This window comes from Larimichthys crocea, chromosome VII, assembly GCF_000972845.2.
Source record: "Larimichthys crocea isolate SSNF chromosome VII, L_crocea_2.0, whole genome shotgun sequence".
NCBI classification, from domain to species: Eukaryota; Metazoa; Chordata; class Actinopteri; family Sciaenidae; genus Larimichthys; species Larimichthys crocea.
This window is the reverse complement of record NC_040017.1, coordinates 28,685,391-28,706,490: the sequence shown is the minus strand read 5'-3', so window position 1 is coordinate 28,706,490 and position 21,100 is coordinate 28,685,391. Positions and strand designations below refer to the sequence as shown.

Below are 21,100 nucleotides of genomic sequence, written 5' to 3'. Positions count from 1 at the left end.
ATCGCGTTGAAGCGAGAAATATTTATGCAAATTTGAAAGTCCAGACTCTGACTTCCTGTCACACCTCCACAGCTGACTAATCGTGTTGAAGGTGTGAATGACGTCAGTTTCAGAAAGATGTTTCATTTATCAGAACCTGACGTCAGACAGGACAGTTGAACTCAGACATTTTCTCTTCCCACTCACAACAATCAGTGTGAAGTGTTTCCCCTCCCCGTCACTTTGAGTTAACACAAGTCCTTTTGAAGAAGTGTGTGTGTGTGTGTGTGTGTGTGTGTGTGTGTGTGTGTGCAGGGAGGTGTGGCCTGTGGTCAGAATACTGACGACAGTCCTCAATACGTCTGTCTGCAGTTTCCGCAGCCTCGAACACATGAACTGCACCGACTGAATCAAACGCAACCTGAGAGAGGACCTGTAGAGTTGATCCCCGGGGATCCAACACGTGGTCCGAGGACCTACCAGAGGCCAATATAAGCCACCGGAGGTGAAGAGGTAAGGTGTCATTTCTATTTATTTTGAACTGATGGTGTGTTTTATATCAGACGTGATAAACCACAGTTTCCTCCTTCACAGGAAGTTAAATGAAATGTAGTTCAGTTTAAGTGTGACTGACAGAAGCTGTTCATCTTGGGTTCAGATGATTCAAACAAGTTTCAAGTTCGTCAAAGCTGTAAAAGTTAATTAGGAGAATCACACACAGCAGTTCCTGATTGGTCAACAGCCAATGATATCTCTCGTTTAGTGCTGCTAATAAAAAGACGTCCTGTCTCTGCTAAGCTCATCTGACTGTGACCAGAAACGCCTCGTATGAATCAGCATTCGTTGTGTTAATTATTCTTAATCATTCAAACTTTTTCTGTCAAAGTCGACAACTTTGCTGACAGCCAACCATCACCCAGGTCCCCAGCAGCCAATCATCATCCAGGTCCCCAGCAGCAGCTGATATCACTGCCTAGTCCAGCAGCAGTCAGCCCAGCTCGCCGTCTGTCTTTCAGCCTTTTATTTCACCAAGCTCTCACCAACCACTAAAAGTCAGTCCCACATTTACTCTGTTACAGCTTTAGTTTCTCTGCAGACGACTCAACAGTTTATACTAGTCCACATATCTGTTAAAGTTAATCGTAGAAAACTGGACTCACTTACTTACTGACTGACTGGTGGGGAGCCCCAGACATTACCCGAGGTCATTGAGGACACCTGTGGGTCACTGAGGACACCTGTGGGTCACTGAGGACACCTGTGGGTCATTGAGGTCACCTGTGGGTCGTTGAGGACGCCTGTGGGTCGTTGAGGACACCTGTGGGTCACTGAGGTCACCTGTGGGTCACTGAGGACACCTGTGGGTCATTGAGGTCACCTGTGGGTCGTTGAGGACACCTGTGGGTCGCTGAGGACACCTGTGGGTCGTTGAGGACACCTGTGGGTCACTGAGGACACCTGTGGGTCATTGAGGACGCCTGTGGGTCGTTGACTCAGCCTGTCCTGATGTGAGCTGTTATGATTTGGAGGAGAAACTCAGCAAGTCCAGTTGCTACGAGAACCTTCAATGGTTTGGACTGTTGGTTGGACAAAACAAACATTGTGAAGGTGTCACGTTGGCCTTCTGTGTAATAGACCTTTTTCACAGCTGTCATATTTACATGAAAAAGTGGACAGCAGTACACTGACCCTATTTGAACTCCAACAGGAGAAACCTGTTTTTACATTAAGGCATGAGTAACAATCATCCAGTGAGATCAGAGAGTCGAGGCTGTGTTAGAAATGTAAAATTACATATTTTACATTTCTAACACATTTGTGTTTAACAGTAGTTCAAGTTTATGAGTTTCATGATTTATGACTTCCTGCTGCGTTGCCGCAGAGTTTGTTTTGCATCCTGTCACATCACTCAGAGCTGTACGGGACGCCCAACGAGACAAATCTAACACACTTCACTTAAACTGTTTGAAAACTATTTTCTCTGATTTTGGTGAAACTGGATCATATTTTATGGAGAAAATATTCTGATGTCCTCCGTAAGTAACATCAGCTGGCTGCTGTGCATCGTGTTGTCGACTATGATGACGTTTGTTTGATGTTTTTGATTTAAAATCATGCGTTTTCGTAGAAACCCGTCACTCAGATTCAGAAGCTGAATGAAAGGAATCATTTTGCTTTAAAGTGTTTAAATGTGGGTTTCTGCTTTTCCTGTTTCCAATCAGACAGTGACTGTGAAGAACAGACATCCAGACCACAATCAGTCAGACTCAGACTTCCTCAAAAACCCCACAGTAAGAACCTGAAACTCTTTGAATTTACTATGAACCATGAAAGGAAGTGAACAGGTGCTCTTTGTGTTTCAGCTCCTGATGATGCCTCCTTCCACCGACTCCAGTGCTGGAGCAGCCGAGATGGGGAAGGAGTGCATCGTCAACGACCAGATGGGACCCTTCATCGTGATCTACATCCTCATCTTCATCATCAGTCTGCCTGGAAACCTGCTGTCTGTGTGGGCCTTCATCCGCAGTCCAAGAACCAATGTAGGACTGAGCCTGACTGTACAGTATTTGTATAAATATGAAATATTCTGCAGTTTTTAAAATATTCATGGTCTTCCAGCAGCAGAGCACCAGTGTCTACCTGGTGAACCTTCTGGTGGCGGACCTCCTGCTGCTGCTTGCTCTGCCCTTCAAGATCCTGAAGGACCTCGGGGTGATGCCGTGGAACCTCATGGTGTTTCACTGCCAGGCCAGTGCTGTCACCATCTACATCAGCCTCTACGCATCCATCGCCTTCCTCACCTTCATCATTACTGACCGCTACCTGCAGGTAAGACGACTTAGGAATACTGTACATCAACTTCCAGAAAGAATCAACCCGGGGATGAACACAACCTCTGAACACAGCAACAGAACCTCTGAACCAGCAGTGTCCAGTCTAACAGTGAACACAGCGACAGAACCTCTGATCCTGTAAATCAGTGGAGCTGCCCGCTGGTGGACATAAGAAACAACATTGACAACCTCCACAACCTTTTTATCTATGCCTAAAATTCATTCATTCAGTCATTTTGAACACCCAGTGTTGGTGGTCTTGGTGGTCTTGGTGGCTGATGGGTCTCTTCTCCTGCAGGACTCCCACAGTCTGAACTCTTTGCGGTTGCGGGAGGTCGGCTTCGCCCGGCTGATGTCGCTGGTTGTCTGGTTGATGCTGCTGCTCATCATGGTGCCCAACATGGCTCTGCCCACAAACAAAGTACAGGTACTGTGATAGTCTTGCATCCATTTATAACGAAACTGCTGTTACCAAGATGAACTCTAACCTTTAAATGTGAATGTTCTCTGCAGGAGCAGCAGTACCTCAAGTGTTCGTCTCTGAAGACAAGCATCGGACTCCACTGGCACAGCCTGACCATCTTCCTCTGCACGGCTTTGTTCCTCAACGCCTCCGCCGGCGTCCTCGTCTCCAGCGGTCTGGCTCTCAAAAGACTCCTGCGGAGTCGCAAGGATCCCAAACTCTGGGTCAACGCCAGGCGGGCAGCAGTGAGCGTGGCCGCCGTGGTGTTGGCTTACATACTCTGCTTCGTGCCGTACCACATCGTCCGGCTGCCGTACACATTGGCCCAAACCAAAGTCATCACGGACTGCCAGACCCAGAGGAAGCTGTTTCTGGGGAAGGAGTCGACACTTCTACTGACTGTGCTGCACCTCTGCTTCGACCCTCTTCTCTTCTTCTACCTCTACGAACCTTTCAGACAGGCTTTCTGCAGGATGTTCCCCTGCTGCAGGAACCAGGCAGCCAGCGATGCAGAGCAACAGGCTGCACAGGAAATTATGCAAACTGCGACATCTGCACGGCAGGAGGATGCGGTGAATCTGCGTGGGAATCCCTGCAGCACACTTACTGGTGAGGTGGGACATGTAGCCTAGCTTAGCACAAAGACTGGAGGCCTAAAATGGATGCTACAACAGCTCAGGGTCACTCGTAAACTTTCTTTTACTGTTAATTCACTGTTTATTTCTTTGAGAAGAGTTCATCTGGACTGTTTCATCCAGGTCACTGTTTCCACCTGGTTCGTTAGTCCTCTTTGTCGTTGTGAAGGTCACCTGAGTGAAAAGGTGAAAGGACGACCTCGTCGGTGGAGGATAAGTGTTGTCCGAGGCCTCCTTCACTTTCAAACCACCTGTCCGAAACGTGAACATCATTGTCACTAAAAGACTGTCCTCTGTCCTTAAGGTGGAAGAAGCCTGCAGAGTCTTGTGCCGTCTTGTAAAGTCGTGGTTTGGTGTAAAGGTTTTGTCCTCCTGGTCTTTGGGGTCTTCTGGTTTCTGTGGTTTCTTTGTTGCTGGGTTTGAAGAACGCTGATGAAAACCTTCAGATCAGACGACGCTGTGGCGTCTGTCTCTGTGTCTTCATCAGCTGCTGTGTTTCCACAAACGTCTTTCAAACGTTGATTTAACTCTTCTCAAAGAAAGATGACCTGGACTGAGAATCTTTACTAATTATGTAAATGAGATCACCTATAATCTGACAGTTCTGACTGTTTCTGGTTGTTGTGTATGTACTGTGTGTGTGTGTGACTCATTTTATACATCATGAGTCAATCAAAGCATCAAATGAAGATGATAAATACATATGAATGGAGTTCAGGTGTCATTCTTTGTTTGGACCAGCAGGTGGCAGCATCAGTGTTCTCTGTGTTCTCCATCAGACTTCAGTTATAAACTTCACTTTTGAAACCCCCTCACCTCACACCTGTCAGTGTATGGGGGGTGCAGTATGTTGGTGGCATTCAGCTGACTGAGTCTTCAACCAGCCAAGACTCCGAGGTATGTTTGATTCGCTGACCTTCCCAAGTGGCAGCTGCTACTGCAAACACACCAGAGTATTTGTGGGTTCCATTGACGATGGCCACATGTGAGCGATTATTCATCAGCAGCAGCAGCTCCCTTTGCTTCGCTGACGTCTCCTGTCCTCTGTTGGACCGTCGTGGTCTCTGCAGAACCAGCTGTAGACCCGGTTTCACTCCCACGTTCTCACAGAGCAGGTGAAGCAAAGCTCCGTCCAAACTAACCCCGCTACATGTTTCAGATCAAACAACATAAATCTTCTTAATGTTTATTTACAGACTAGCTTTTATGTGAAGTTTGTAACGTGGGGACTTATGGATTCACTTCTGGAGCCAGCGGAGCCTCAAGTGGACGTTTGACGCTGTGTATATTTGGCTAGGCTAGCAGTTTCCCCCTGTTTCCAGTCTTTATGCTAAGCTAGGCTAACTCGTGCTCCTCCAGGTTCTCCCGACAGTTCTTGGTGTCGTTGGCTCGGCCCAGCTGGCTGACTACGACCCGGCTTCGGTCTCCGTGGACTCATTCAATAGGAAACATCTGGACCGTGTGTGTGTGTGTGTGTGTGTGTGTGTGTGTGTGTGTGTGTGTGTGTGTTGTCGCTGGTGTTGCAATAAAACACACAACTCTAAAATTAGACCCTGAAGACTCTGATATGAGCTCACTTCCCAGATATGGAGGTAAACACACACACACACACACACACACACACATACCTGCCATCAGTGACATCATCAGTGACATCATCATCTGAGCAACTGGGAGGAGAAATTTATTTTTTTCTCTTAGCTGCTGTTAGCTCAGTTTGTTAGCTGTTAGCTCAGTTTGTTAGCTGCTGTTAGCTCAGTTTGTTAGCTGTTAGCAGCTGCTGTTAGCTCAGTTTGTTAGCTGCTGTTAGCTAATGTTAGCTCAGTTTGTTAACTGCTGTTAGCTCAGTTTGTTAACTGATAGCAGCCAATGTTAGCCCAGTTTGTCAGCTGCTGTTAGCTCAGTTTGTTAGCTGCTGTTAGCTCATTTTGTTAGCTGCTGTTAGCTAATGTTTGCTCAGTTTGTTAGCTGCTAGCAGCTAATGTTAGCCCAGTTTGTCAGCTGCTGTTAGCTCAGTTTGTTAGCTGCTGTTAGCTAATGTTTGCTCAGTTTGTTAGCTGCTAGCAGCTAATGTTAGCTCAGTTTGTTATCTGTTGTTAGCTCAATTTGTTAGCTGCTGTTAGCTAATGTTAGCTCAGTTTGTTAGCTGCTGTTAGCTCCGTTTGTTAGCTGCTGTTAGCTCAGTTTCTTAGCTGATAGCAGCTAATGTTAGCTCAGTTTGTTATCTGTTGTTAGCTCAGTTTGTTAGCTGCTGTTAGCTAATGTTAGCTCAGTTTCTTAGCTGCTGTTAGCTCAGTTTGTTAGCTGCTGTTAGCTAATGTTAGCTGCTAAACTCATTTGTGAAGCTATAAATAACACATCCACTCATAGTGTTTTGCTAGCAACAACGTTAGCAAGCAGCAAGCTAAGGTTAGCTAGCCAACAAAGTAACAAAAAGTTTGACAGGAGTTCGATAGCTTGCTTGGACAAATTGCTAGCTCGCTAATGTATCGAAATATGTCACGAAATGACAAAATATCCGACATGTTAGCGGAAACATTAGTACGTTAGTGGACTTCTATTTCTAAGCTAACGTTAGCTTGTGTTACAAAGGAAAGCAGCTTCTATGGACATGATGGCAGAGGAGAAGAGAGCGAAGAGGACGCTGACGGAGGAAGCTAAGAAGAGAAAAAGGAGAGCTGCTATGTCTCGTGTTGTTGGCCTGAGCTGTGCTAGCTGCTTCCCTCCACTTCCAGTCTTTGTGCTAAGCTATGCTAACGACAGCTCGTATAAAACCTGAACTGTCCCTTTAAATCTGTCCGCGCTCATATTTTTCTTTCTGTCCTTTTTAAGTCACCAAAACGCCACCAGACGACCCTTTTATAGAGAGAGAGCGAGGGAGAGCGAGGGAGACGGAGGTCATCTGATGTCGTGGGAACGGCGCTAACAAAATACACACACACACACACACACACACACACACACACACACACTCCTCCACAACTGCTTTCAATTTCGGACTCTTGCTCGGCTCCCCTCCTCCGTCACACATCCTCTCTTTTATTCTCTCCGTCTGTCCTCCTTCAGTTGAACTTTTTAAACTTTCATCCAATCAAACGCCTTGTTTCGCCTGACGCCGCCGGAGCCGAGTGCTTCCTGTTTGACCCGGTCCATGCCCGGGCCGGGCCTCACTGATTACTGTACAGAACCTCAGAACTTTATTCAAACTGGATCAGATTTTATTCCCCTGTGATGAACTCCGACTGCTCAGCTTCAGCACATAGGCTGCTGTGGTCACTGTTAGACTGCTCGCTGCTGGTCTAGAGGTTCTGGTTCTGGTCCGGCCGTGTTCACTGGAAGGTGCTACCTCATAGACCTAAACAGACAGACATAAATCCAGTTAAAGATGGAGAGAACGAGAGAGTGACGGAGGGAGAGAGAGATAAGACAGACGTTCAGTCTATAAAGAGCCTGAGAATATTAAACTGCTGAGATGGAAAATACTTCAGTGTGTGTGTGTGTGTGTGTGTGTGTGTGAGTGTGTGTGAGTGTGTGTGTGTGTGTGTGTCGTCTGACCTTGTTCACCGTCTGACTAAGCCACAGAGAAAATAACACACAGATATCTGAGGTTAGTCATCAGATCTCAGATGTCCAGGCCGAGCCGGCCAATGAGAAGCCGCCGCTGCTGCACGTGACTCACCTTGATGACGTGTTACAGGTGTGACGCTCTTATTTTACAGAGCCGTGTTCAAAATAAAACTCCATATCGTAAAAAACACCTGCGACACATCATCAAGGTGAGTCACACGCAGCTTCTCATTGGTCGTCTGAACAGAACCAGAACCTACAGACCGTTCACAGAGGTTAAAGGTCGACATGAATACGTACAGTGTGGAGTTATGACAGAGTGTCAGCTCTGTGATCATCCGACTGTGACACACACACACACACACACACACACACACACACACACACACTGCTCTGTAATCTGCTCCGATATGATTAGAAGCTGCAGGAAAAAAAAAAAAAAAAAAACATTTTTAAAAAGTCTGATCCTCTCAGCCAATCACGTCACAGTTCACCTGGCTGCCGGGGACAACGGACGGCCCTGTCATTACTGTCGCCATGGTAACCAGGTAACCGTCGTCTGGTTCACGAGGTGACGTGAAACGCCGGGAGGTCGTCGAGCTGTAATTATGTCATCTTTGTGATGTGTTCAGGGACTCTGTGGCACTCTGAGGGATTATTGTTCCATACTTTTTTCAGGTCCAGGTTCAGGTCCAGATCCAGGTTCAGGGTCCAGGTTCAGGTCCAGGTTCAAATCAAATCAAATCAAATCAAATCAAATCAAATCAAACCAAATCAAATCAGGTTCAGGTAGCAGAAGCTTAAAAGCAAAAACACGAGGCAAAGAAACATTTCAACCTGCAGAGTTCTTCTTACTGGTGGAAATGAACTGGGCTGATTGACCTGGTGGATGGAAGAAGAATGATGATGGATGGATGGATGGATGATAGATGATGGATGGATGGATAGATGGATGATAGATGATGGATAGATAGATAGATAGATAGATGATGGATGGATGGATAGAGGGATGGATGGATGGATGGATGGATGGATGGATGGATGGATGATAGATGGATTGTCTTATTTAACGTCTGTAACTGACGTATTTATTTGAACCCAAATCAAGAGAAGACTGCTGAACCCTAACCATCACCAGCAAACTCTCTTTTGAAGGTCCACTTGACTCGATGTTGGAGTGAGACCTTTGAAACCATGATGATGACACAATGGGTCCATTAGACGTATAGACCGGGTTGTCCATCCTTGGCTATGCCTGTGCTTGCTCTGTCCTTGTCTCCTCTAGGACAAATTTAAAGCAGTGGGACGTCCTCAAAGACGGCAGACCTCCATTAATATCACAGGTTGGAGGTGCGACGATGGGAAGTAGCCACTGATTCTGAGTCATTCTTCCTCAAAGAAGATGCAGTCATGCTTGAGATGTTTGTTGGTAAGAGTTTACTGTATGAGTTCTTTGAAAGATCTGGAATGTGACCTGCACCTACATTTAACTATGAGTACGTACTGTACTGGAATCTAAAGCCGAGGTTCCTCAGCAGTTTATACTTCAGGTTCAGGTTCGTAAAGTTGAACTCAAAGTTGGGACTCAAACCCACAACCTTTGAACCACCTCTCCTGTGGTTTCCACACACTGTCCATTGTAGGACAGGAGCACATGGTGAATGGACGTCTTTGACTCAGGGCTGTAGGTGGATTATCTGACAGATCTTCACTTTGATCCAGTTTGTGCAACCGTGCACGGTCGTTTCTCACCGACTTTGACTGATAACATAAAAGTGTCAAATAAAAATAAGATAAGACTGACTTCTACCATTTCTTCTCACACGTTTATTTCTTTATTATTTCATTTGATTTATTTCATAGCGTCCAAAAATCTCCAAAAATGCTGGAGGTGTGGATTGCCCTTCAGTTTCCCACACACTAACAACAATGACTTAGTGTGTGTGTGCTCACTGTGTTGAATCATTGTGGTTACAGATGACTGGCACTGCCGCAGGGGTCCCACTATGTGTGGGCGTATTAATGTGTGAGTGTGTGTTGCCTCCAGGCTGAAACAGTAGACATGAATAAAGATGTAATGAACACACACACACACACACACACACACACACACACACACACACAGCATAAACATTTAGTCTGGGTGACTTTTTTCAGACTTTTTCTCAGACCGTCCATGTTGAAGGTGTGCCAGATAAAAATGCTACCAACAAACACATGAATGGACTCGAGGAAATCTGGACTTTGGTCTGATGAGTCCAGATCTGAGAGTTTTAGGTTTCAGACCGCCGTGTCTTTGTGAACGGATGGTATCTGCATGTGTGGTTCCCACCGTGAAGCATGGAGGAGGAGGTGTGCTAGTGTGGGGGAGCAAAATTCAGAAGATCAGTGCGTCTGCTGGGAAGCACCAGTGTTAACATGTAGCATACCAAAATGACGAGGAGAAGCTCAGCTAGAAGCCTCTGCCAAGCATCGTCTCCCAAACGAAACACAATTCAAACCCCAAGCGATTATATTGGCATGTAACAAAGCGGAAAAACCAAAGCAACCAAAGAGTAGCAAAAAAAACTTCACAAAGTGATAAAGTCTGTCGTATCTTTGCAGTCAAAAGTTTTGTTCCAGCCCAAAAACACAGTGCAGATGTCTCCTCCTCTGTCTCTGTGTTAGTTTGAAATGAATCCCGAAGGTTCTGGATGTTTACATGCAGACAAAGAGGTTTCAGAGTGAAGCACTCTTTGTGCAATCTTTGGCTTTACTTCTTACTGGATCGCCAACTTCAGTCTGATCTTGGAGATTGGAGAGGTCATCCTGATGCACCACACAACAGTTGGGCTGGTTCTTGATCAGTCTGTTGGTGACGGTGGTTTTCCCTAAATTCCTGGGAGTCTAAAACGTCAATAAACCGAGAGAAGTTGTAGCAGGAAACGTCAGCTTCTTTAGTCCTCCATGGCACTTGTGTTAAGTCAGTAAGTTCAAGAGCAGAGGCCTCCAGTCTGCATGTCAAAGTGTCCCTGGGCAAGATATCGAACCCTAAATTGCTCCCGAAGGCTGAACCATCGCTGTGTGAATGGTTGACTCCTGAAACAAGTTGCATTGGCAGCCACTGGTATCGGTGTATGAATGTGTGTGAATGGGTGAATGTCCTGTAAAAACACTTTGAGTGGTCGGAAGAAGGGAAAGTACAGTCCATTTATCACATCTCATAGTTCTGATGTCTTCTGTGTTAATGTACACTGTAGAAAAATCAACAAAAACACTGAGTGAGAAGGTGTGTCCATCACGTCACTAACATCTGAGATAATCCTGTAACTGACCGACAACAGATCAACAGATCAACATACGTGATGTGTTGAAGTGAGCTACAACATTCCTGACAGACATGTCAGCACGACTTCCTGGCAGTGCTCTTATAACATAGGCATGTTAACTGCTGCGTGTGTGTGTGAGGGAAAATGACTGCATGGATTAGGAAGGTTTTGTTGAGTCAGCCCCTCGAGAGTCACTCCAAACTGTGAGGTAAGTGTGTGTTGGTGTGTGTGTCTGCGTGTCTATCTAACCGTGGACTCACATTCACCAACACACACGTTTTATTCAGGCCCCCCACAGGACATGACGTCACGGAGACTACGTCCAGGTTTTAGACAGTCTGCGGTCACCTTGTTCTCACGTCTACCTGCTGCAGGTTACCGCTCACCTGTCTTTGTGTCTGATTGGGTCCAGTTGTCGGTTCTGATCAGGTCCAGTTGTCGGTTCTGTCTCAGTCTGCAGCACATTTTGTTCATTAAATCTGCTCACATCATTTTATGGCCTTTAATTAGCAGAAGAGAGGCGATCCAACCCTGCTGCTGATTACAGACTCACAGAGAGAGAGTGTGTCTATGATAGTGTGTGTGTCATAGTGTGTGTGTGTGTGTGTGTGTGTGTGTGTGTGTGTGGTTTTGGCCGACCCATTTCATCCTAATCTTACACAGTTCTGCCAAAAAGCACTTACAGCTGTGGTATGAGTGTGTGTCTGTGTGTGTGTGTGTGTGTGTGTGTGTGTGTGTGTGTGTGTGACCTAGATGTCGGTTGCGTTGTGGTCTCTGGACCTCAGCTGGACCAGCGAGCCTCGACACCACGAAAAATCTGGGTGCGGTCAGAGATGCAGAGCTGCAGGATGCCGTTAGCCTAGCTTAGCATAAAGACTGGAAATAGAGGGAAACAGTTAGCCTGGCGAGGTTATGGATGCTACATGTGGCTCAGTATCAGATGCACCAGATGTCAACTCCTACGCTCGTCTAACATTGAAATAACGCTCGTCTAACATTGAAATAACGCTCGTCTAACATTAAAATAACGCTGGTGGAGAGTCGTTGAATCCAAAATCTAAAGTTTGTACAGAAACACGTTGAACTGAGAGATTCAGAGATTCAGAGAAATCTTGTGTACGTAAACTAACGGTGAGAGTCCGTGACCTCCGACCCATCGGGTTCTGAAAAAGAAAGGTGTTAAACTGATATGTTTGTTTCAGAACGTTCTGTCAACGCTACAGAAACACTGGGTAACGGTTGTCTGAGTGTTAGTTTTACCTCATAATGTTTCTGTTGTGCTCAAATCTCAGATGATGCACGACTTCACGTGGTCTTTCCTGTGACGGATGGTTGCAGTTGTTCGTTGACTGTAATCTGCTGAACGCCGTCTGGCTTGTTGACTCCGAGGGCGTCGACCCTCCGACCTTCAGTCTGAAGAGTCGACGACCAGGAAGACAACAGGAAGTCACTGTGACCCGTGTGCATGAGAAACGTGACAGCGTGACCCTTCAAAGTATCAAAACAACAACATCAGAAATACACCACGGAGACCACGTCCAGGTTTTAGACAGTTTGCGGGGACGTCACGGAGACTACGTCCAGGTTTTAGACAGTCTGTGGTCACAAAGACTACATCCAGGTTTTAGACAGTCTGCGGGGACGTCACAGAGACTACGTCCAGGTTTTAGACAGTCTGTGAGTCTCCCTCCCGTCTTCATGTCTGTCTTTTAAAAGACACCTGCAGCTTTTAACACTTCCTGCTTTAAATGACACACACACACCAGCTGATGACCTCTGACCTCTAGCTTTCCCCACATGTGTTTGTTCTTCAAACACACACACACACACACACACACACACACACACACAGGTCTGTGCCGCCGTCAGTTTCTCAGATTGCCTGTAATGAGACAGCAAACAGAGCCAAGATGGCCGCTGCCGTGTCATTAGCAGTGGAAATGTGGTGGCTATTAGAGATGGAATATCAACCCGAGCTGATCCAGCACACAGGAAGCAGCCCAGACGGTTCAAACCCAGAGACCACGATTCACTGAAGACACTGAGTACTGCACAGAACTTTATTCAAAGATCAGATTTTAGTCACATGTCCTCCAACTAATAAACTAATCTGTGATTCACAGGTAGCTTCGATCTGGGACATGTCCTCCATAAAGCTCGACTCTGGTGGGACTCGAACCCACAACCTTTGAATCACTTCTTCCAAGTCCGACTAGAAGTCCAACGCGCTATCCATTGCGCCACAGAGCCACAGGTTAGCTGCTGGTTCAGAGGTTCTGTCGCTGTGTTCACTGTTAGACTGGACACTGCTGGTTCAGAGGTTCTGTTGCCGTGTTCGTTGTTAGACTGGACACTGCTGGTTCAGAGGTTCTGTCGCTGTGTTCACTGTTAGACTGGACACTGCCGGTTCAGAGGTTCTGTCGCTGTGTTCACTGTTAGACTGGACACTGCCGGTTCAGAGGTTCTGTCGCTGTGCACATCTTGTATGCGTGTCATTGTTAGAGTAGAGAATAATAATGCCATTGACATGTTTATATGAAGATGTTGAACTCTGCAAAGGCACCAGACTCGTAGAACACGAGAGTTTTTGGTCCTCCATTTTTAGTTTATTGTTTGAGTTCTGACACACTAAAAACACACACACACAGATACACACACGCACACAGATACACACACGCACACACACACACACACGCACACACACATACACACACACACACACATACACAGTAACACACACACACAGTTTGGAGGGTAATTGTCGGGAGGAAAGTGAGTTGAGGAATGTCTGAGTTTGGAATAACACTGTCAGGACCGGTGCCAGCTCACAGCACTGTTTACCCTCTGTGTGTGCATGTGCACGAGTGTGTGTGTGTGTCTATATTTTTTAGTGTTCATCTGCTTCTGTTTGTGTATGCATTCCATCACTGTGTGTGTGTGTGTGTGTGTGTGTGTGTTTACCCCGGGTTGTGTTTGTCCAGTATAAAGCTCCGACTGGTCCAGACTGGTAAACTGGTTGCATAGAAGGAACAGATGTGGTCAAGAATGTGTCTTTGTGTGTGTGTGTGTGTGTGTGTGTGTGTGTGTGTGTGTAAATAACTACAAACGCCAAATGTTTCCAACAAACCTGAAGAATCCAAAACTTTATTCAGGTAATGCTGAAACACACCAGAGGAAGGAAGTCTGAACACTTTGGAGACGTCTCTGAGACTACGTCCAGGTTTTAGACAGTCTGCAAGGACGTCACGGAGACTACGTCCAGGTTTTAGACAGTCTGTCCAGGTTTTAGACAGTCTGCGGGGACGTCACGGAGACTACGTCCAGGTTTTAGACAGTCTGCGGGGACGTCACTGAGACTACGTCCAGGTTTTAGACAGTCTGCAGGGACATCACAGAGACCATGTCCAGGTTTTAGACAGTCTGTGGGGACGTCACGGAGACTACGTCCAGGTTTTAGACAGTCTGCAGGGACTTGAACAAAATAAAGACTAAAATGATAAATCTTAAGAGTCTTTTGTGGTCTTAACGGTCTCAGACTCAGACAGGTTCAGTCCTGACATTAAACTAGCGCTGTGGAAACAGTTCATGAACAGGAAGTTTTCAGTCCAGCTTCCTTCCTGTTGTTCTTTTAATGTCCGAGTCGATGATGTCAGAGTCGATGATGTCGATGATGTCAGAGTCGATGATGTCAGAGTCGATGATGTCAAAGTCGATGATGTCGATGATGTCAGAGTCGATGATGTCAGAGTCGATGATGTCAGAGTCGATGATGTCAGGATGTGCAGTCATCTGATTGGCTAAAAACACATAAAACTGTAAAATACTGAAACATTTATTTGAATATTTCATAAAAGTCATTTATAGTTTAACAGCTGAACAAACAGTCTGAGAGGCAGACAGGTGTGCTTCATGTCACCTGGCTCAGGTGTTTATTCATATTTCTGTGTTTGAGTCAGAGACAGACAGAGCTCGTCACGTGTTGGTCAGATGATCTTTAGAGTTTGTGTTTATTCATACACAGACACAACATACAACATGTCTACAGAGTGTCCACACGTCCTACGTACAAAGAATCCGTCCCCAGGTCTTCTTAAAGTCAGTTTGTCCTTGATCATATTGAACCTTTTGCATGGTGCTGTTCCATGGTCTGAGGATGTTGGACCAGCTGGGCCCGTCCTGACTCCTAAAGGTCCTGGTTCATGTTTAGATCTATGAAAACCAGCAGAACCCGTTCACCTCATGTTGATCTGTGGTCACATCAGGAGTCAGGAGGCTTTTATCCACAGTGGAACTACTTTTATCAAATATTTCAAATATGTCATTTTAAAAGTTTTTACATTTTATTGGATTTCTGAAAACCATCTTGCGACCCGCCGGGGGGTCCCGACCCACACTTTGGGAACCAGTGCTCTCTGTCTTTACACCAGTTTCCATCAGATTACATGTAACGTGTCTCCTCCAGCATCAGTGACTGCACATGGAGGACTCTGCTGGTTTACAGGGACCCGGTCCACCTTCACTTGCAGGGACCTGGAGCCGGTCCGATTCTTAGAGAGAGTTCGGTTCTGCTGTAAACAGCTGGCCGTTTGTCAGAGCTCTCTCTCTCCCTCTGATGGTGTTTGGACCTCCCTCTCTCCGTCCCTCCCTCCCTGCAGCAGCAGACGGGGTCGAGCCGCCTCTCCGCCGCCCGGAGCTCATCTCCAAACCACCGAATCACGTCTTCTCTGACCGGGACGCTCTCCACCCTCCGCCCGCAGCTGCTCGGGAGACACGCGGACACATGTCGGATGGATTCTGTCAAACTGGGCTTTTAGAGTTCTAGCGTGTGGACGTGCAGTGCAGGCTGGTTCTGAGGGGAGTTGTTGAAAGCTCCGGGAGAGTTTGATCCAATGCGTCCGGAGCGGCCGGGTATCCAGCAGGAACACCGCCACAGACAGGCCGACAGAGAGGACCGATCAGCGGGCTGTGCAGGGACTCACCGGCCGCTGGACGTTACATGTCTCCGCTCCCCATCGGCACCGAGGTACCGACACATTCCGCTCAGTGTGACCGGCAAACTGCGCTGCAGCCCGGCCACGACAAGACAAACAGAGCGCTTAGATAATGACATAATGATAATTATAACTAATTAAACTGAAATAATCAGAGCAGCGGGTAATTAATATAGATTTTCACAATAAAAGCCCCAAAGTATTCATCATTTCAAATGTTCCTCGTGCTGGGTTAACTTTTTTTTTTTTAAAGGTATGTAGCTGTGTGCGCGTGCGTGTTTCTGGTCCAATATGCGCGTGGTTGTGCGCGTGAACGTGATCCTTTGTGTGTCCTGGAAATGTGTGAGTGTGTGTTTGAGTCTTCTGTGAGTCTTATGTCTCTGTTTGAGTCTTATATGAGTCTTATGTCTCAGTTTGAGTCTTATATGAGTCTTATGTCTCAGTCTGAGTCTTCTGTGAGTCTTATGTCTCAGTTTGAGTCTTATATGAGTCTTATGTCTATTTGAGTCTTATGAGTCTTATGTCTCCGTTTGAGTCTTCTGTGAGTCTTATGTCTCCGTTTGAGTCTTCTGTGAGTCTTATGTCTCAGTTTGAGTCTTCTGTGAGTCTTATGTCTCCGTTTGAGTCTTCTGTGAGTCTTATGTCTTTGTTTGAGTCTTATATGAGTCTTATGTCTCAGTTTGAGTCTTCTGTGAGTCTTATGTCTCAGTTTGAGTCTTCTGTGAGTCTTATGTCTGTTTGAGTGTTATATGAGTCTTGTGTCTCAGTTTGAGTCTTCTGTGAGTCTTATGTCTCCGTTTGAGTCTTATATGAGTCTTATGTCTCTGTTTGAGTCTTCTGTGAGTCTTATGTCTCTGTTTGAGTCTTCTATGAGTCTTATGTCTCTGTTTGAGTCTTCTATGAGTCTTATGTCTTTGTTTGAGTCTTATATGAGTCTTATGTCCTTGTTTGAGTCTTATATGAGTCTTATGTCCTCGTTTGTCTGCCTGTCTCTCTGTCTGACCTCCCGACCTGTCCTCAGTTTATTTACTGGTCCTCGTCTTGGTCCACAGAGGTTGAACCTCGGTGATCTGAATGACCTCGTCTAAACAAACATGTTGTGTCACCTCTGCAGCCTGTAGGGGGCGTCCTGAGGACACTTCACATGTAACATGTATGTAAATATTTTCAGAGTAAAGGTCACCTGATGATGATCGTCTTTACAGATCAGTCTGTGGTCAGTCTTTAGTCAGTCTTTACAGATCAGTCTGTGATCAGTCTGTGGTCAGTCTTTACAGATCAGTCTTTACAGATCAGTCTTTGGTCAGTCTTTAGTCAGTCTTTACAGATCAGTCTGTGGTCAGTCTTTACAGATCAGTCTTTAGTCAGTCTTTACAGATCAGTCTTTGGTCAGTCTTTCTCGCTCTTCATACTTAAACACTCATACAGTAATTTAAATCTTTTATTCTGAAAGATCAGAGAGGAAGTTCTTAGTTGAGTTCCTTTACAGACGCAGTGAGGGAGTCAGTGAACGCATCACGCTGACAGCAGATTATTAAATGTGGCGGTGTGTTCAGGGTCTCCCTGAAGGCTGGGATATTTTCAGATGTGAAAACCAGACACACACCACTGAACTGAAGTGTGTGTGTGTGTGTGTGTGTGTGTGTGTGTGTGTCTGTGTGTGTCTGTGTGTGTCTGTGTGTGTGTGTGTAGCTTCAAGTACAGTTGAGTTTGAGTCAAAAATACATAATGTAACGCTGTTAGCTCGTGTTAGCTCAGTTTGTTAGCCGGGCTGACTGTGAGCGCAGAGCACTGAAGAAGAAGAAGAAGAAGAAGAAGAAGAAGGAGAAGAAGAAGATGAAGGAGAAGAAGAAGGAGAAGAAGGAGAAGAAGAGGGAGAAGAAGAAGAAGAAGAAGAAGAAGAAGAAGGAGAAGGAGAAGAAGGAGAAGGAGAAGAAGGAGAAGGAGAGGTCTTCAGGCCCAGCAGTCAGCATCTTCTATAGACATAATGGCAGAGGAGAAGAGAGTGAAGAGGACACTGACTCAGATTTGGCTCGACTGGTGGCTCTTGGCTCCTCTCTGACTCTGTGGCTCTGTGGCGCAATGGATAGCGCATTGGACTTCTAGTTAAACACAAGAAGAAGTGATTCAAAGGTTGTGGGTTCGAGTCCCACCAGAGTCGATCTTTAAACAGGAAAACAAAGTTGATGTCACACATCTGAAATCACACTTGCTCTTTGCATGGAAAATCAATCAATCCAACCTCGAGTAGATAAAATATATACGTATGTTAGTCATTATAATTTGATTTAAAGTCTAATTTCACATGGTTTGAACCCAGCTCCACTTATTGTCTCTTTCTGCATCTTACATTGATGCTTTTGAAGATCGACTCTGGTGGGACTCGAACCCACAACCTTTGAATTACTTCTCCTGTATTCATCTAGAAGTCCAACGCGCTATCCATTGCGCCACAGAGCCTCACATACAGAGAGACAGACAGACCCGTCTCTGTTGGTAAATGGACCTGCAGCGTTCATTTCAACTCGTACCAGCGCAGGACGAGTCTCTGAGACTCTCTAAGACTGGGAGACTCATCATGACTCTACATGTGAGCTGTGAAACCATGTCAATGTGCCCTGATGTAAAAGTGATGTGGCTCTGTGGCGCAATGGATAGCGCATTGGACTTCTAGTTAAACTCATGAGGAGTGATTCAAAGGTTGTGGGTTCGAGTCCCACCAGAGTCGATCTTTAGAAATTTGTTACCAAAGACTTTTTAACCTGTGAACGTCAGGTTGCTCTCGAAATATGAGTTCTCTATGTCAGCTGTGATAAATAAGACGAGTTCAACAACAACTGATGTGGGTTGGCTGGCTAACGACTGCGTTAGAGGCTCTGTGGCGCAATGGATAGCGCATTGGACTTCTAGTTAAATACGTGAGGAGTGATTCAAAGGTTGTGGGTTCGAGTCCCACCAGAGTCGATCTTTAGAAGTTGTCAATAATAGTCCAACAGCAGATATCTGCTTCATGCTAATATACTGTAGATTATACAACCGTGACCCCCTATTAAGGTAGATTTGAAGGTTGCTGGTTCGAGTCCCACCAAAGTCAAACTTCGTACACATGCGGTGGTAGGTAGCATAATGGGATCTGCAGGCGCCCTGTGCATAGAGGCTACAGTCGGCCCCGGTTTGAATCCCACATTGGACGGCTCTTTACTGTGTGTCTCTCTTCTGTCCTTTAAAGGTGTAAAAAGCCCCAAAAATCTACTTCAAAACAACTTCATGCATGTATGTAATGTGTGTGTGAGCCATCCTCTCCTTTATAAAACACAAAGAGTCATTCACAGGCAGCGAAATCAAACGCACCCCAACCATCTCAAGTATTCGGAGGCAGTTTTAATATCGAGCAGGATAATTATGGGATGTTAAGGGCGGTTTCCTCGGCGACCAGTGTTTGTCGTTTATAATAATTAGCCCGACAATTTAGTGAAGTCTGAGGTTGGACAGACGCTCTACTGTGACGTACCGCGGTGTATGTGTGTGTGTGTGTGTGTGTGTGTGTGTGTGTGTGTGTGTTTCAGGCGACAGATGTATACCGCAGTGTTTCTGACCTCAGAGCAACGCAGTAAACAACATAAACACACACATCATACATAATGAACACACAGATACATACAGTTAATACACACGTTCGAGCACGCACAGGGAGGCTCTGTGGCGCAGTTGGGTCGCTAGACGTGAGTCGAGTGATTCCAAGGTTGTGGGTTTGAGTCCCAACATAGTCAACATAAAGAAGCTGACACTTGTCTGATGTAGAAACAATGCTGTGATGTGTTTGTGGGTTAAAACAGATGTGTGCGGTTGAAGTTAAGGTGTGTGTGCTGTCTGTACATTCCCATCATGAATCACCTGAACCACTCGCATAGGAACTCGTTGTCTCTGTCAGTTATCCACTAATTTAAGACACACACACACACTGGAGGGATTTTCCAAACGCAGTTTTGAGCAGCTGACAGATTTAACGAGTTTCATCTCTTTAACTGTCCTCTGAGAGGACTCCACTTCCCACAATACATCACAGCACAATGGAACAATAGAGTCACTCTGAGGTGTTTCTATTCTCGGCCTCGCTATCTGACGTTCGTGGTCCCCTCAGGGATGGATCCAAATAACTTTATTGACCCTCTGACATCATCAACAGGAATTAGACTTTCAAAATAAAGGTAACAGTGTTAAATCAGTAGGTAGCTAGAACAGGAACAATGGCAGAGATCAACTGTTACAAACATCGACTCTGGTGGGACTCAAACCCACAACCTTTGAATAACTTCTTCAAAGTGTAACTAGAAGTCCAATGCGCTGACCATTGCACAGAGCCACAGTCCTTCTCTGTTTAATGTAAAAGTGACATATATAAATGATGAGTGATGCTATATATTATTTACACATACGCAGATTGATTGACAGGTGGTGAATGTGTGTGTGTGTGTGTGTGTGTGTGTGTGTGTGTGTGTGTGTGTGTGTGTGTGTGTGTGTGTAGCTGGTGGATGCTATGAACACAATGGTAACAGCAGGACGACAGACTCGACCTATTGTGTGTTTCAGCGTGTATTCAAACACATGCTCAGACCACACACAGTGTTGTGATGTGTGGCTCTGTGGCGCAATGGATAGCGCATTGGACTTCTAGTCAAACACAGGAGAAGTGATTCAAAGGTTGTGGGTTCGAGTCCCACCAGAGTCGACCTTTATAGAGGCACAAATATAAAAACCTAATGATAAACTGACCTCAAGCCAAAGACTCGACTGATCGATCAAACCTTCTGAAGTTCACGACAGTAAGATGTCGACTCAACAAGGTTGATCTCTGACGTGTTTCCTCTTTGAAGCCTGACTCTGGTGGGACTCAAACCCACAACCTTTGAATCACTTTTTCACAGTGTAACTAGAAGTCTAACACGCTACCTGTTGCGTCACAGAGCCTCTGAATGTCTTCGATTTAATAACTGAACTTTGACCTCCGACATGCACGAACGCTGCCAACAAAGACTCTCTGCTCGCCGCACACTTGAAGCACTTCCTGTTTCTGTCTATGAAAGTGAAGTCCGACCTGATGTCCTCTATTGTTCCTTCAACATGTTAACTGCCTCATCATGAACGACGCCTCCCACCCCGACAGCACACAGTCAGGACGTGAACCCAGACACCTCCTGAACCCGGTCTTCACACGGCTCCCATCCGGACTCTGATCTGCAGACTGGAAACAAACCTCACAAGTAAAACAGAAAAACGATTATTTCAACAGTTTAAAGGGGTCTCGGAATATCTCCGAAGTCCG

At 45.9% G+C, this 21,100-nt stretch overlaps 2 protein-coding genes and 6 non-coding genes across 10 annotated transcripts in view; 6 read left to right on the top strand and 2 right to left on the bottom strand.

Moving 5' to 3' along the window:
- Positions 1-295: 295 nt before the first annotated feature.
- On the top strand, positions 296-4,619 carry gpr171 (G protein-coupled receptor 171). 3 transcript variants are annotated; one of them, XM_010753007.3, is made up of 6 exons: positions 299-492; positions 2,202-2,270; positions 2,343-2,519; positions 2,599-2,808; positions 3,112-3,240; positions 3,327-4,619. In XM_010753007.3, exons 3-6 carry the CDS (start codon positions 2,349-2,351, stop codon positions 3,906-3,908), a joined length of 1,092 nt encoding a protein of 363 aa, XP_010751309.2. In that variant the 5' UTR covers positions 299-492; positions 2,202-2,270; positions 2,343-2,348; the 3' UTR covers positions 3,909-4,619. The 3 variants fall into 3 exon arrangements, with proteins under 3 accessions (XP_027135794.1, XP_027135793.1, XP_010751309.2); XM_027279993.1 differs by having other exon boundaries at positions 296-492; positions 2,202-2,519; positions 2,602-2,808; XM_027279992.1 differs by having other exon boundaries at positions 297-492; positions 2,202-2,519.
- Positions 4,620-12,944: 8,325 nt separating this feature from the next.
- On the bottom strand, positions 12,945-13,036 carry trnar-ucu (transfer RNA arginine (anticodon UCU)). The gene is given in 2 exon segments: positions 12,945-12,980; positions 13,000-13,036. It is a non-coding gene; the product is annotated as a tRNA-Arg (tRNA).
- Positions 13,037-14,692: 1,656 nt separating this feature from the next.
- Positions 14,693-21,100, top strand: part of LOC113745994 (putative protein TPRXL) — a 19,711-nt gene continuing 13,303 nt past the window's right edge. The window contains exon 1 of the mRNA XM_027280028.1: positions 14,693-15,809. The gene's annotated coding sequence lies outside the window, so the exon portion shown is untranslated. The remainder of the gene's footprint in view (positions 15,810-21,100) is intronic.
- trnar-ucu (transfer RNA arginine (anticodon UCU)) lies at positions 17,846-17,938 on the top strand. The gene is made up of 2 exons: positions 17,846-17,882; positions 17,903-17,938. It is a non-coding gene; the product is annotated as a tRNA-Arg (tRNA).
- On the bottom strand, positions 18,146-18,237 carry trnar-ucu (transfer RNA arginine (anticodon UCU)). Its single transcript is given in 2 exon segments — positions 18,146-18,181; positions 18,201-18,237. It is a non-coding gene; the product is annotated as a tRNA-Arg (tRNA).
- On the top strand, positions 18,414-18,505 carry trnar-ucu (transfer RNA arginine (anticodon UCU)). Its single transcript is given in 2 exon segments — positions 18,414-18,450; positions 18,470-18,505. It is a non-coding gene; the product is annotated as a tRNA-Arg (tRNA).
- trnar-ucu (transfer RNA arginine (anticodon UCU)) lies at positions 18,650-18,741 on the top strand. The gene is given in 2 exon segments: positions 18,650-18,686; positions 18,706-18,741. It is a non-coding gene; the product is annotated as a tRNA-Arg (tRNA).
- trnar-ucu (transfer RNA arginine (anticodon UCU)) lies at positions 20,415-20,506 on the top strand. Its single transcript is given in 2 exon segments — positions 20,415-20,451; positions 20,471-20,506. It is a non-coding gene; the product is annotated as a tRNA-Arg (tRNA).